The sequence below is a fragment of the Equus asinus genome, chromosome 2, assembly GCF_041296235.1.
Source record: "Equus asinus isolate D_3611 breed Donkey chromosome 2, EquAss-T2T_v2, whole genome shotgun sequence".
Lineage (NCBI taxonomy): Eukaryota > Metazoa > Chordata > Mammalia > Perissodactyla > Equidae > Equus > Equus asinus.
In genome coordinates, this window is record NC_091791.1 from 9,302,052 (window position 1) to 9,318,478 (window position 16,427).

General features: G+C 48.1%; 1 protein-coding gene across 2 annotated transcripts in view; it reads right to left on the minus strand.

Moving 5' to 3' along the window:
- Positions 1 to 16,427, minus strand: part of GPR26 (G protein-coupled receptor 26) — a 43,894-nt gene that overhangs the window by 6,526 nt on the left and 20,941 nt on the right. The window contains exon 3 of one of the 2 annotated variants that reach the window (XM_014867241.3): positions 7,442 to 14,679. The exons of the other annotated variant lie outside the window; for it this stretch is intronic. Coding sequence (XP_014722727.2) covers positions 14,448 to 14,679 — 232 coding nt within the window. The 3' untranslated portion in view covers positions 7,442 to 14,447. Of the gene's footprint in view, positions 1 to 7,441; positions 14,680 to 16,427 lie in introns of those variants that run through there. 2 annotated transcript variants of the gene reach the window in all.

Genomic DNA, 16,427 nt, shown 5'->3' on the forward strand with positions numbered 1-16,427 from the left:
GCACTTTGCTTGTTCTCTTTCTCTTTGGGTTTAATTTCCATGAGAGGCTCTGCCTTGAGCTTGCTTAAAAGCCTGCAATTATGAGAAGGTACCTAATAAGACCAGAGCAAACTTCTGTACTCCACAGCTCTTTTTTTTAATGAGATAAACGGGAAAATGTCAAACAGACGGCTCTCTCTGTTGCTCCGGCGACTGAAACGGTACCCAGCCTTGCAGATCAACTGCTGCCGTCAGCACATGGCTGGCGGCTGGTGATTCCTGGGGTCCTGGGGCTTCTCGACCTTGCCTGGGATCTGTGCCTGGATATCGTCTGGCTGCACTGGATCCCACTGGCCAGTGCTCCCAGGCCTGGAATCCCTCGTGGTCACGGTCAGCAAAGAAGTGCCCCTGAATAGGCCACTGAGTCTCAAGGCAGAGCTGGACCTGGGCTGCTGCACGGCTGCCTTTCCCAGAGAGGCGTGCGTTCCTCCCCAAGCACATTATGGGGTAATGACTGGGATTGTGGAAATTGCAAACAGCATGTGTCATAATGACTATTTTGACTTGGAATACAGCATTCTCAGCAACTCCTACTGTCTGGAAACTCAAGAGGTGGCAGAAAAATCTATCGTGAAAACGCCGTTCACACAGTGTAGCTAATAATGGGAATTCAATTACTGAAGCATTTATGTAGTGCCTGCTGTGTACCTTGCTCTGTGCTGAGCACTTGGAGTACAGAAATGGGTAAGATGCAGCCTCTGTCCTTCTTTGGATCTCATGGAGAGAATTGGAGAATTAGAATAGTGATGTACATAATGCAGTCTGTCCTCACGGCAGGTCCCTGACAGAGGTTCTGACTGTGCAGGTGTGCATTGGTCCCAGGAGTTGTGTTCTGAATGCTCCATCCAGGTCACTCTGCTGCATGGTCAGGTTTGGGAACCACTAACCCAGGGCCAAAGTTCGTTTTACCACCTCCAGCTGCTGGTGTCGGCATGTGCCTTCTCTGGGCCACATTTTCCCATCTATAAAAATAGACTCGACGACGTCTGAGGTCGGCTCTGCCTAACCACCTGTGTGTCCACTGCCTGGGTGCTCGCCCACACTGCTGTCCTTCCTTCGCATTCCCATGTCTGAGGGGAGAAGGGAGCAGGCGAGCCTAGACCGGGCACTGCTCCCAGCCTCTCCACCTGCTTCCTGGGTGACCTCGGCCAGATCCCCTCCCCTCTCGGGGCCTCAGTTCAGGGTGAATCTGTGAGGAGTTGCAGCAGGTAATCTCCCCTTGGTGTTTCTCCTTTTCGCGGCTTTTTGCAGGGCAGAGAGCAAAGCACCCTGAAGGCAAAGCCAAGGCCCCAGGGGGAGGGACGCCTTCATGGCAGTGAGAGCCAGAGCGACAGCTGAGTGGTGGGCTCTGGGGTAGGCCCTGCCCTGCCATCACCATGCAGCCTGCGTGGGGCACTGAAGCTGTGTGAGGGGCTGGAGGGAGGGTCTGCCCTGGGTCCAGCGTGACCCCAGGAGAGCCAGTCACTCACGGATGGGGGACTGTGTGACACGAGCTCACGCCCACTCCTAATTCCTCCAATCCATCCTTCCTCCAGCTCTTCAGGGAATACCTGAGGGAGCTGAGCACTCCCAACTCTGGGGTGAAATGCTCCTCCTTGCACCCACTTCTGCAGAGCTATTTAAAGGAGCAGAGAGGTTAAACCAACCCTCCATGAAGCTTCAAGGTGGGACCTTCCTGTCCCCTATTGCCCCCGCTGTCCATCCTTTTCCCAGCCCTCCTCTGCAAGCTCTCAGTACCCTCCCCGTCCCCCGACACCCCGGGCGCCCAGCCTCCTTCTCCACCTTCCTGTGGGCAAGGCGACAATCTCAGGGTTAACGGAAAGAAGTCAGATGAAAAATTTCGCACCAAGGCACATATGACAAAAATCCCACGCTGAAGTGGGGATTCTCAAACCAGGTTCCACAGGCAGAAGCCAGCGTATGAAGTTGGATGGAAAGGTACGTCTTCATTTTCACTAATCACTAACCAAAGCCAGCATTACCTTCAGTTATAAACGAGGAGCAGATGGAGGGGGGTTAGCCCTCCTGTAGAATTCACAGGTGTCTTCACAACACTTTATAGTTGTTGCAAGTATTTGAAATATTGTTCAGGCTCATCTTTTGAAATGATGGCAATTCTTAGACTGTCGCTAGATCCTCTCATTTAATATGTTATAACAAAGCACATATATTACTATATTGCAAACACGTATTTTAAAAATATTTTGGCAACTACATTTTTTCTTTTTTTGAGGAAGATTAGCCCTGAGCTGACATCTGCTGCCCATCCTCCTCTTTTGCTGAGGAAGACTGGCCCTGAGCTCACATCTGTGCCCATCTTCCTCTATTTTAGATGTGGCATGCTTGCTACAGCATGGTTTGACAAGCAGTGCTGGGTTTGTGTTCAGGGTCTGAACCAGCAAACTCCAGGCTGCTGAAGCGGAACGTATGAACTTAACCACTACGCCACTGGGCGGGCCCCTGGCATCTACACTTTAATAGAATTGGTTTCCTTTGAAATCTTATGTATTTTACTTCATTCTTTAAAAAAATATTGTTTGGAGGAGGAGTTCTAGAGTTCACAGGCTGCCAACAGCTCCATGGCACATGAAAGGTGAAAGACCCCTCCCCTAAGGAAAGCTTGTTGGCACAGGTGAATCGTATCTCATTAGGAGAATTTAAAAAAAAAACTATGGAAAAATGAAGAATTTTCAATAATGGTAAGAGAAGGCTTTTTGTGCATTTATCAAGATTTCCAGGAGCTGGGAAGGATCTTAGAGACATATAGCCTTACTTGTTGTTCAATTAACTTGATTCAGCTTTAATTTACACATAATAAAATGTATCCACTTTTAGTGTGTGCTCAGTGTTTAAAAATTGTGGTAAAAAAACACATAACGAACTTTACCATCTTAACCATTTTGAAGTGCACAGTTCAGCAGCGTGAAGTATATTCACACCGTGACGTAAAATGCACCCATTTGAAGTGCGTAACGATGAATTCCAACAAATGTATACACCTGTGTAACCACTGGTACAATTGAATTCACAGCATTTCTATCACTCCCAAAATCTTTCTTTGTGCCTCTTTATAATCTCCACTACCCCAAGATCAAGTAACCATCGGTAAACCACTTTTTGTCACTATAGACTAGTTTTGTCTTTTTTTTTTCTTTGTCATTTAGTACAAATGGAACCCTACAGAATATACCACAATTGTTTATTCACCTGTTGGTGGCTGTTTGGGCTGTTTCCAGGTCTCGCTTCTTACAAATAAAGGCACTATGAACATTCACGTACAGATCTTTCTGCAGACACAGGTTTTCATCTCTCTTGGGGAAAAAAACCTAGGGGTGGAATTGCTGGGTCATATGGTAAGCGTATGTTTACCTTTGTAAGAAATTGGTTATGTCATTTTGCATTCCTGCCAATGAGGTATGGGGGTTTGAGTTGTTCTACACTTTTCCCGGGACTTGGTCTTGTCAATCTTTAATTTCAGCCAGTCCCCGTGTGGTAGTATCTCACTGTGGTTTTAATTTGAGCTTTCCTGATGGCTAATAATGTTGAGCACCTGTTTGTGTGTTTGTTAACCATTCGTGTATCTTCTTTGGAAGTGTCTGTCTAAATCTTTTGCCCCTTTTTATTGAGTTCTCTTCTTATGTATTCTGGATACAATTCTTTTCACAGACACACGTATTGCAAATATTTTCTCCATTCTATAGCTTGTCTTTTCATTTTCTTAAGGGTGCTTTCAAGAGCAATGGTTTTAAATTTTAATGAGGTCCAATTCATCAATTTTTAATTGTATAGTCATGCTTTTTGCATTCTATCAAAGACATCTTTGCCTGCCCCAAGGTTGCAAAGATTTTCTCCTATGTTATTTTCTGGAAGTTTGATATATCTAGTCTTTACATTTGGGTCTGTGATCATTTCAAGTGAGCTTTGTGCATGGGGTGAGGTATGGGTCAAGGTTTATTCTTTTCTTTCGCATGTGAATATCCAGATATCTAGCACCATTGGTTGAAAAGACCAGCCTTTCCCCCATTGAACTGCTTCAGCACCTTTGTTGGAATCAATTGACCATATTGTTCAGGTCTATTTCTGGACTCTATTATTTTCCATTGATTTATGTGTCTCACCTTACACCATCGCTTTAGTTTTGAAGATGACAAAACTGGGGCTGAGAGAGTGAAGCACCTTGTACAAGGTCAAACCAGACAAGTTAGAGGCCAGGCTGGAAGGGGACCCTTCTAAGTATTCATCTTTAACTCTTGTTGGAAGTCAGCAAAGAGAGGAATAGTAAGGAGTAGAGTGGATATCGATGCTGGGTGACAATGCTGCCCAGCCTGACAGTAAGGTCCCTGCAGAAGTGAGAGGCCAGTGGGAGTGAGAGAGATGGAGCTGGCTGCCATGTGAACTTGAAGGAGTGGCTCTGTCCCTGAAGGTTCCTGTATTAGCCAGGGTTCTCTAGAGAAACAGAACCAACAGGATAGATATATATATATACAAACACACACATCCCACATACATATATATACACTCATATGTATATACATAAAAAAGAATTTATTATAAGGAATTGGTTCATGCAATTATGGAGGCTGAATATCCCCACAGTCTGCCATCTGCAAGCTGGAGACTCAGGGAAGTGGTGCTGTAATTCACTCCCAGTCCAAGGCCTGAGGACCACGCGAGCCGAGGGCAGGCAGAGATGATGTCAGGGCTCAAGCAGTGGGGCAGGAAGGGGCAAATTCTTCTTTCTCCCTCCTCTTTGTTCTATTCAGGCCCTCAACAGATCAGATGATATCCACCCACATTGGGGAGGGCAAACAGCTTTACTGAGCCCACGGATTCAAATGCTAATTTCATCAGGAAACACCCTCACAGACACACCCAGAAATAATGCTTAGCCAGGTGTCTGGACGCCCCACGATCCAGTCCAGCTGACACTTAGACTTAACCATCACAGCTCCTCGCCTGTGAGGTGGGGATCAGCATAGCACCAGCCTCGCAGCAGCACGGGGATCACCCGAGGCGATGCTGTGGAGGTATTCAGCGTAGCATCCGAGACACAGTAGGAACTCAGGGGACTGATCTCGGCAGACCCTTGGTCAGAACAGGGGTCTTTCCTCCTGGAAGTCACCCCAGAGATGTCCCCTGGTGGCAAAGGGGCCCCTGGTGGCCAGGCCATCCCATTCCCAGGCACCGTCCTCCTCTTTCTTCCTTGTTCTCCTGGAGGCTGGCCTGAAACCCACATACCACTCCCCTGAGGACACTCCTGGAGGACTCTGGTGTCAGCTCAGCTCCACAGGGCAGGAAGAGGCTGATCACAGCAGTGGCCAGGCCCCCAGGAGGACATCTGCAGGGCCCACCCCAGACACATCCAGGTCAGTGATACCTCATGCATGATGGCCATTCCCGAGGACTCTGTGGGCCCAGTGAGGTCCAGATGCGGACTGTGGGTGCTGAGGGAGTGTTGGGCAGGCTGAGCACTGCACAATACTTGGTTGCATCATGTCTGGGACTTCCTGCTAAGATCTCTAGACTGAGCGACAGGTTTGAGACTGCCGTGTGAATCTGCTCAGAAACGAAACAAGGTGCAGTGTTGTGAGCACCGTGGGAGTGCCAGGTCCCGCACCCGTGATGTCTCCTCCATGCCAGCCTTTCCTAGGAGTCTCTCCTTGGAGGGCCCAAGACCTGCCTTGACCCTGACCGCGTGCTATCTGGGAAGATAGCTCCAGTATTAGCCTCCGACGTTGACTGAACTGTTAACCCCATGTCAGGCACCATCCTAAGCACTTAGAACATATGACTTCACGGTGCTGCGAGGCAGGTGTTATTGTCATCTCCAGTTTACATATGAAGAAACTGAGGCCCAGAGAGGTTAGTTACCTGTTCTAGGTCGCACAGCAAGTTAGTGCAAAGCTGGTATTTCCTCACATGCGCCCCTGCTCTTAGACACTGCTCACAAGAAGATATTAACTTTATACATTAATTCTTCGGCTAAGCGGGAAGTAATATCCTAAAGCCGCAGCAGCTGCGGGACGGTGGACCCCAGCACGACAAGACTATTGTGACATCGGTTGGGTGTCCCTACATGTGAGGCCCCGTGCTACCTGCTGTATGTGAGACACTGATTTATTCCTCGCAAGCCTTTGAGGAATAAAAGGTCCCTTTCCCCACACTGCGGAGGAGGGAAGGGTGCCACAGAAAGACCAGCGTGCTTCAGTTATACCGAGAGACTGGCAAATCTGAAATCAGAAGCAGAAAGCAGAAGTGATTTTTGGAAGAATGAAGGCAGTGACTTGCCTCGTCATAGGATACTTGAGTTCTAATATCTGATATTGGAAGTAACTTCCTTCTCCAAGCCTCGATTTCCCCAACCGTAAAAAGAGAGGCCTTGCTGAGTCATCTCTAAGTCTGGGAGACATCTTCACAGATTTAGTGAAAACAGGATTTCATCTCAGACACACCTGTTTCAAACCTCTGTGCCCCACTTACTAGTTGTGTGACCCTGGGAAGTCATTTAACCCTTCTGAGCACAGTCGCTGCAGCTACTAAGTGAGAGAGCCCCTCCTTCGGAACTCTTCAGTGAGAAACTGTGGCCAAGGCTCTTGGTCCGTTCAGGCTGCTGTAACAGAAACATCATAGACTGGTGGCTAATAAATAACAGAAATCTATTGCTCACGTTCTGGAGGCTGGACGTCCAAGATCAAGGTGCTGGCAGCTTCAGTGTCTGGTGAGAACCTTCTTCCTGGTCCATAGATGCCATCTTCTCCTGTGTCCTCACATGGTGAATGGGCAAGGGCACTCTCGGGGGCCTCTTTATAAGGGTGCTACACCATTCGTGAAGGTTCCACCCTCATGACCAAATCACCTCCCGAAGGCCCCACCTCCAGATACCATCACCTTGGGGGGCAGGTTTCACATACGGATTCTGGGGGGACACACACGTTCAGTCTGTAGCAGGCCCCTGCATGGCGCCTTCCACACAGCGGGCAATTAGCAAATATGGGCCTCCTTCCTTTTTGCGTCCCTCCCGCTCTCTTTCTGGGATCTGAGCAGCAATTAGTCATCTAGCAAAGCCTAAGGAACTGGGTTAAAAGTGGCAAAAGTTGCATAGCATTTGGCTGGGTGGGGGATGTGCCTCTCAGGGACAGGCTGTCAGTCTCTGGGCAGCTGTATTTGGTAGGGGCTTGGGTAAGTAAAAGATGGCCTGAAAGGATGAAAACCTACCCCTCAGAAGGCTGTGTGCAGGCCAGGAGCATCTGGGGAGTGGAAGCAGGAGAGAAAAGGGGGTACAATATAGGAAGATAGGCGAGAAAAGAAATATAAACTTTTTATGCCCCACCATGATGTTATGGAAAACCAGCATTTCTGACAATTCCCTTGTACTTAATAAAAACATGTTCACACCGGGCCATCGAAGTGTAGATGAGATTTTATAACAGGAGGCTTTATTGCACAGAATCACAATATATACTTTTTTTTTCTGTATTAACTATCAATTCTATCATAAAAATATATTACAATGTTTGATATGTATTCACAAAACACAAGCCATTGTAAACAGAGCAGGCGACATCGGCCTTGGATTTAAACATCTTGAGTCCCATTGCAACAGAAAACAGCTGTTGGCAAGTGCATCACACGAAAGGTAATACTGTCATGTTGGGAGGGCTTCCGGGAATGTTTTTATAGTGGAGCCTACTTCTGGTTAATAACTTAGGAGAAAATAAAGTTAAGCTACAATGTTAAGAAGCATTGGAGGATGCTAAACTTTTGCTGCATTTGTTTCATACTCAGTGTGTATGTTTGTGTCCGTGAACATCTTCCCATATGCATACACTCAAGGGTGCACACGTTTGTGGGCGCATTGGCTCCAACATAAAAACACAGATGTCCCACCCATTTTCCCATGGGTCTGACATTAAGGATGGAACATTGTACAGGAGCCAGTCATGTGCACATCACTTTGTCCCTGGGAGTGAAATATCTTTTATTTTTCTAAATCCCTGTTTCTAAAAGTATTTTCGAAGTGTCCAAATATACCGTACATTTCCGCGTGGAATGCCTAACCAGCTGGCACGTACCTTAGGTTTCCTTAATGTGGGCTCCCTTCTGTCATCTACTGGCCTGTTCTCTGGATGCTCCAAGCTATGGTATGGACAGTGTAAGTTCCCCTGCCTCACTTTGCACAGACACCTACAAATAACAACATCTGTGAAAACTGTAGGAATGTACAGAATTGGACTTCAGTCCTCCCGTTACTTGGAGCTTCTGGGAGTTCAAAGGGTAGCATACCCAGCTCCCCTCACTAAGGGACGTGATGTTCCTCCCACAGGACACTGGGCAGGGTAAAGCCTCTGTGTGGGAGATGAGTGTGCTCCATTAGGGAGGATGGATGCGGATGGCTGGACCTGTGTGCTGACATCCACTCCACCGGATGCCACAGCAGAGGGATGGATTTACGTCATCCTAGGAGCCGCCTCACCAAAACGGATAAGGTACATCCAAACGGCAAAGGTCTGGATTCCTTCCCCACATAAGCCTAAGAAAACAAAGACTGGCCCGTTCCAATGTTTATAAAAATGCCCCACGTGGTGATGAGGGTAAGGCAAGGCACCTCTTTGATGCGTCCCTGGACTTCCAAGGCTGTCTGTGATCTGGAGTTCGCCAGGTTTCCCCTGGGGAGATCCCGATGGGGTTGGCGAGACACTGTCCTCCTTAAATGTCCCTCGACTGTGCCAGAAGAGGTTATGTTTACATACTTGTTGTAAAACAGAATTGTTGAGGTTTGGAATGATTTCAGTTTGCAAGGGAACTTGGCATTTGAAGGTTTTTAGAGCATGGGGTTTGGTGACGATGAATAATTCAAGCAAAGATTTGGTATGAAATAACTTGGATGCAAGGCAACGGCAGGCTGAGCCTCTGGGGGCTGGGTGTCTGGAATTTTATCCAGGCATGTGCCTCATCTGATCTGGTCGTTAGGTCAACTAATCAGTTGTGTGCCAATGTGATGGCATGTGATGCTCCGCAAACATGTTCCCTATGGAGCGGGGGGTATTACTGAGGCCTGGGCCTGAACGGCAATTATCTGACTCTCACAATTCAAAGTGGGCTTCCTCTCTCCAAATCCAGATTTTAGCGTATTTGAACCCATCAGAACATGGACTTTAGGTTCTACTAAACATGTGCAACAGCTCTTCCATGCCAGGGAATAGGTAAGATACTGACCACAGAGTCACTGGGCCTGCGGGAGAAAGGATAAAGGAAATGCCACGAATCAGTGTTCCAAAGGTGCACGCACAGCCTTCTGAGTCAACAATCTAAATGATTTTAAAAAGTCCTTGAATATGGGTATGCTAAGACTGATTAGATTCATAATATTTGACCTTTAAATGCCAGATATATATTCACATGACACATAGCATGAGCAAATTGTACAAGGCCCAGAGACAGGTGTGAGTAAGCGAGGGCGGTTGAATTGCCACACAGCACAGGAGTAAATTTGCAAACATGTTCGTCTCTGCTGTGTGAGTTCTTCCAGTTGTCCCGGGGGTACGTGGCAGTGCCCATTAGGACCCACACTGATACTGAGTGTACACACCCTACTGAAGACAAACCTTTCTTCCCACTCAGGTACATTGTCAGTGATGTGCCCTGGCCAAGTGTGGTTGGTTTCTTAAGAATGAATTATGCCCCCCCCCCCACTCACCATATAATGCAGATGCCCTTCAAAATAAATGCAATGTGTGTTGGTCCTTCCTTCCTCCCACCCCCCCTCTCTCCCTTCTTTACTTTCTTCTCTTCTTTCTTCCTTCTCTTTTTTTTGGTAGCTAAATATTTATGGATTTCCCCCCATGTTTTTTTCTCTTTCTAAAAGAAATCTAATTTGATACTCTCAACTTCAAGACTCGGATCACCTCCCAATTGGCCACAGATCACATTCACTCTGTCTCAGAAGGCACTTTCCCTCCTTCTTGGTGCTCACCTGGTATATTACTGGATACACGCTAAGCTCAGACCCCATTAGACTCCTCACAGGCACGTTCACATCTCCTCTGTGTCTTGTCAAATGCTCTTCCCTACTCCAAGTTCTGACCCAATGTCTGGTGCCTGGTGCCTAGCCTTCACTCCATAGACACCAGCTGTTAGGACTGTTGTCCTTATCACGAGCTGCTCCTGGGGGACCCGGCATGGTCAGCCCTGCTGGATGAAGTGGGGAACCAACAAGAGACCCACACCCAGGGCTTGACATCCAGCACTGGCTCAGCCTGGCTCCACTCCCCATGGATGAGGCTGGGTGGAAAGGGGATGGGACAGCCTCTGGTTAGTGGCAGAGGGGCCAGACTCCATCGCCTCCCACAGCAGGCTACCCGGGTAGAGTCTGAGTGGAGACCCAACCAGTGTCCCTCTGAATGCCCTGCTTCATTTTCTCCAACAAAGCATCCTGGCTCTGAGCCAGCCAGGGGGCATCCTCTGCCAACATGCCCAGTACCTCTCGTGCTTCCATCCCGGGAGCCCCTCGGAAAGGAAAGCGGTGGCTTTGCAAATGCCTTCAGAGGGTGGACAGCTTTTGCTGTTCCACCAGAGTCTTCTGAAAACAGGTTTTTAGAATTTTATGGAGTGATCAATTTCGTCCCTCTGAGAACAAAATGACTCAGCCCTTGAATAAGGCTGGGAATTGAACTACTTGGAGAATTAGGGAAAGATACAAGACAATTGAAATATAGATATTTAGAAAGACCCGGTTTTCCATAGAGTTTATCTGGGTGTCTAAGATCATTTTTCCTCAAGGAATAGTTTGAAGACCACCTGCTACAGTCACCTGGGCACTGAGGTTTGAAAATGCAGAATCCCAGGTCCTGTCCAGACCTCCCTAAACTGACCTCTGAGGAGGGGGCACAGGAATCTGCATTTTAAACAACCTCCCTTGGTGATTCTTGTGGATAATAAAGTTTAGGAGCCAATGGTTCCATTCCAGATGCTTTAGACCTTCCAGGAAATTAGTGGGAGCCCCAGATACATCCCAGACTTCTCTCTTCCCCCTGGTACTCACTGTCCGAAGGATACAAGCTGATGCAAGGAATTCCTGGCAGCAGATAAAATATCCTTATTAAAGTCATGGGCAAGTTAGTTTATCCTGCATTCGGGTTAAATTCTAAAAATGCACAGCCTGCAGTCCCTCCAAGCGTCACACCACAGCCATGCGAGGGCATCCTCTGCCTGCCCCCAGTATGTAAAAGGATGGCAACCAGGACATGGGCGTGGCCTGCTCTTTCCATGTTCTCTCAGAAAGAAAGGCACCATGAAACAGAAAACTAATTTCACGAACACGAGGAGAGAGGTTTATTGCTTACGGTAGCAGAAGACGGAGCGGAGTCCTACAAGGCATGGCAGGAGATGACTCAAGTCAACGTCCCCTCCTCCCCGAGCCGATTTCTCAGTAAAAACAGGCAGGCTCTCCGTGAAACATCTTTGGGAGGCCAGCTAACCCTGAGACCACAAATCCCCAATGCCACGACACTCCTCCGAGTTGACGGTCCCTCAGCGGGTCCCAGAGCTCTGGAATCCCCTCCTTCAAGCAGAAGCATAGGAAAAGCTAGGGTGACTGAAAAAGGCATCATGGGCTGGGTTTAAACCTACAAATTCTGATCACGGAGGGCTAGAAACTGCACCCTATTTGTGGGTTTAGGAATTTGAAAACCTCTCCATTCCAGGTTTTATTTTCAAGCCTCTGCAAATGCTTTCACCTAGTCCAGCTGCCACTCGAGTTTGGGCCTTCGCTATCCAGCCGCGCGCTAGACCGGAGGCAAGCAGTAAACACAGGCCCTTTGACGGAGCAGCTGATCTTGACGTTTCTAAATGTTTTACCTGAGAAAACCACGTTACGTTTGATAAATTAAATTACCAAATGAGGTAGATCATTCTCCTGGGAATAATAAAGCCGGGGGCAAGTTTTAGAGACTGTAAATAGATGAATTTTCCTCCAAAGGTAATTCTGGCAGAGTCGGTTGAGCTGATGGCTAATTCTGTGATTTTCTTCTCACTTCTCCTTGGATTTTACTGCCTGTGTCTAAATAATCAAGACAACACTCAACTGACTTATCTGTGGTTTTGTCTATATGATGCTAAGGCAACTAATTTTATTGGTTTTTTTTTTTTTAGCAGTCCTAAAGGTTTGTGAAAATTACAAAATGTATCTTTTCAAGATATGTGGCATTGTGGGTGATAGATCTTGTTTCTTAGCTAAAAAAGAGGTAAAAAAGATGGAGTCGTTTCCAGGCCTACAATCCGCTGCCTGTATAGAAGGAGCAGGAAGCGGGTTTGATGTAGTTACTCCTCCAGCCTGACTCTGAGAGAAATCTGTTTTACTGCTTGAACTTGACTGTCTACAGACCTCATCCACTGGGGCACAACTCCTCTTTTGCCCAATTTTGAGAGTATTTGTGCATATTTTCATGGCTGCATGCCTGGTTTTGACCTCATTGGTACTTCTGGTGTGGGGACAACGGAGGGTGAACAGCAGCTTGTTACTAGAAAAGTGCCCCAAAAATGAATGTCTGCTGTGACTCAAACTTGAGTGGCCAAATGCACTCTGAATCAGAGCAATTTTGTTTCAGTCACACACAAAGTCGTGTCTGGGCAGTGGTGTGCTGGTAGATGCTTAACAACCAGCTCTCAGTGGAGAAAAAGACCTGATTTGTAGCATTTACTGATTTTCTTGGTATAAATATTCCCATCATGGCTGATTTCAAGGTACCAACATGACTTGGGAAGGATGGGCCCCCTGGGCTCCCCCGAGCAGGCATGAGCACACCTCCAACCACAACCGGAAGGTGTCAAGGCCTGGGAGCTATGTCTGTCTTCGTTCTAGTCTCCACAGAAACCTTGAAACTAGCAAGACTAGGCCAGGCTCAGTTATTTGTTTTCCAAATGAGGAGCTAAGGTAAATAAGACAACAGCTTTGCAAATAGACATGAACAACACATCTCTGTCTTACAGTACTGGGGCCCCTTGGCAGTGAAAAGCAATGGGCTCCTCCTGGTTGGTCCCTGTTGGACTGCGTCCTCCTCTCTACACCTCCAAAGTCAGCACGTGCAGAGCTGAAGGAGAGAATGAGCCTTCTGAGTCTACTGCTCCCATCCTTTCCACCCTGGAGCAATCACTTAGACGGAGGACTGAGAAATAACTGCTGCTGGCATTCAGATGTCATTGGAAATGGTAATCAAAGATGGATGGGCAGAAACCATGGTCCACTCACCTTGGTTTTTATTAAGTCAAGACAGGGGCTGCTAATGGATTGGCATAAGTACTATAGTTATGGTTTTCAGTAAAATTTTCACCCTCTCATCATGAGCTCAGGACACTTTTTTGATCAGCTTGGGCAGCTTCTACTTTCTGTTGATCGACTTACGGGATATTGAGCCACCAGGATAATGGAACCCAGTGCCTTAAAATCAAGGCTAAAACTCTGCTTAGGTCACTTCTTGTCCGTGCATCTTGCAGGACGTGCTGGGCAAGACGTGTGAGACAAAGTAAAACTCTTCCTCCAAATTCAGATCACAGATCAGGGAGAGGCCAGCCAGTCACCTTTCTCCTGCCTCTCCTTAGTTCCAACAGCTATGACACGCAAATCAGAAGAAGGTGACTTCAGGGTGAGACTTCAAAGAACATTACTACATGAATTACCTGCCTATTTAAACCATTTTCATGCTAAGATTGTCTACACACACAAACGTTAGCTTTTCGGGGGAAGCGAGGGACAAAAATTGACTCCAATAAACCATTTCTAAGACAACTGGTTGGCAACAATTGGGTAGCCATTCGTTGTTAAACATTTTCCCCTGGGACGCAGGGCCCAAGAGTCCCAACTGAGCATAACAGAATTAGTACCAGCTGAATAATATTTGGGATAAAGCAGCCACCACTGCCATGTGGAGAAAAGGAGCCATATTAGATGTGGGGCCAGTTGTCCACAGCCAACCTCACTCTCAGAGTGACTGATGTCCCATGGAGAACGCCACTTTTCTTCAGCATAGAGCCCAACATCCTGAGGCTAGGGAGCAAGTGGATGCCATGCTTGCTTCCCCACCTGCCAGCAGCACTGTGTGTCCTCGATCATGACTGGACTGAGTGTGATCCTGGGGAGCCCCTGGTGAGTCTAGGAGCTCAAAGGAGCTTCTCAGAAAGAAAAGCCAGAGCACACCCTATGGTTATCCTTTGGTGACAAATAGGGACAATCCAACATCCACCCTTGAGGACCTTGGAAGCAGGCTTCAGAGCCCCAAAAAACCAGGGAACTGGAATCACTGGGCTTGCCAGGGGGTTGGCGGCTGGTGGTGTTCGCCCAGGAGCCCCAAGCCCTCCCTCCCTGCTTCTCACCAGCCATCTCATTCCAAACTCTCCAGCAGAGGCGGGGTCCTTCACTCAGAGACAGGCAGAATGTTCTGGCTGTGGGAGTCACTCGTGAGGCCCGAGGAGTGGAGGGAGCGCCTGTGGAGCACCCTGTTCAGAATCTCTTTGCAGCTCTTGCGGTACTGGTGTCGCAGCAAGGAGTACACAAAGGGGTCAGACGCGGCCTTGCTGTACGCCAAGCACTTGGAGAGCACCCCCCAGTGGGAGCCGATGGGCACCGTGGAGGACAGCTCCACCAGCCTGCGGAGAGACAGGGAAGGCCATTACTGGGAGTACAGCCGGGCGCTGCAGGGGCGGCGGTGGACCAGAGCTTGTCTGAGCCCGGACCCCAGCTTCCTGGCCAAGCTCAATTTCCCTGAGACTTTTTCAAGCAACAGTGACAACAACAGCAATTTACAACAATGACAGTAACAATGGTGGATATTCACCCGACACTTATTTTATTCTAGATACCGTGCCAACTACGCCCTGTACGCATGATTTCATGGAAGCCTGGGAGATATGACAATCTCTGTTTTACACATGAGGAAGTAGATGTCCAAGGAAGTTAGTGATTTGCCCAAGGTCACACGACCAGTAAATGGTAAAGACAGGATTTGAACCCAGGTCTATCTGACTCTGGAACCCAAGCTTATCTAAGAAATGGGCTAATAGCTAATCGTGTCCTGGCCATTGGCTCCAACTCTGCTGCGGACCTGCTGTGTGCCCCTGGGCAAGTCCTCTCCCTTCCTTGCGCCTGGATGTTTTATATGAAAACTGTGGCGGTAGAATAAGATCATCTCTATGATCGTTGCAACCAGAAGAGTCTGAGGCTTTGCTCACAATCCTAGCTCTGCCTGCCTAGGGAGGCTGTCTGGGAGCAAGGGCTGAGAATAACTTTGCAAACAGCCTGCAAAGCTCCAAGTGTGTCTCACACCAGGAAGAACCTGCTGGAGAGGGAGGCCTCTTCCGAGGGTGGGATTCGGGTGACCCCTGCCCATTTCAGCAGTCAGGGTAGCCTAAAGTGACTCTCATTCTTTAGGAGGGGGCAAGGGAAGATGCAGCCCATGGGTCCAAGAGGCATGAACCGTTCTGAGGGTCCTCCTGGTACCCATTGGACAACCCCATGCCATGGTGCCAATGCCAGGCTGTGAAGTAGTAAAAGCCTTGCTCCGTGTAAGTAGAATTCTCCCCAAATGAATCCACTTATTCTCCTTGCTCAAGTGTGTCCAGCACCCTTGGCCACATTTGGACATTATCCAAATGTATAACTGTAAGGCAGAAAAGACCCATAGAGCCGGGAGAAAGCTCAGAGATCATAAATTACCCTCCCCCCAACCCGCTGTCAAATGAGGAAGTTAGGGCCCAGAGAGGGGAAGAGGTTGCTCAACATCACACAGCAAGTCAGTGGCAGAGGACGGTCCACTGTCTGTGCTCTGACTGGGAGCTGGCACCTGTATGCTGTGTGAGGTGACTGCAGGATGGGGCAGTGGCTCTCAGCTTGGTGGGCTGCCCAGGGGAGGACCCAAGTACAGAAAGGACTGAGCTTGGGCTGTAAGTCTGTGCTGCCAACTGCAAGGCTTTCCCTGAAGCCTTCTTCGGGCTGAGCTTGTGAGGACAAGCCCACAAAGGGAAGGAGGAGGAAGCTGGCAGGGCATGATCCTCCACAGCAATGCCTCTTTTTCCAACAGACGCTTCATGAATCCATTCTGAGGCCCCTCTACTTGGCTGCCCACGTCAGTGCCACTGTCCAGCCTTGCCCTCCAATCTCACCAGGGAATGTGGCCATGTTTCTATTCATGTCCTTGGGAGCCCGCGTGGAGAAATGGAACTATTAGCATTTGAGAAATCTGTACTTTTACGAAAGCTATTTTGGGAAGTGATGAATTCAAGGGACAAAACCCCCCAATTTAGAATTCACACCTAATAATAACAACGAAATAGCTGAATGCCAACACATTGTTGTTATGCAATGCCAAATTACTTTTCCAAAATGCCTAGTCCTCTCT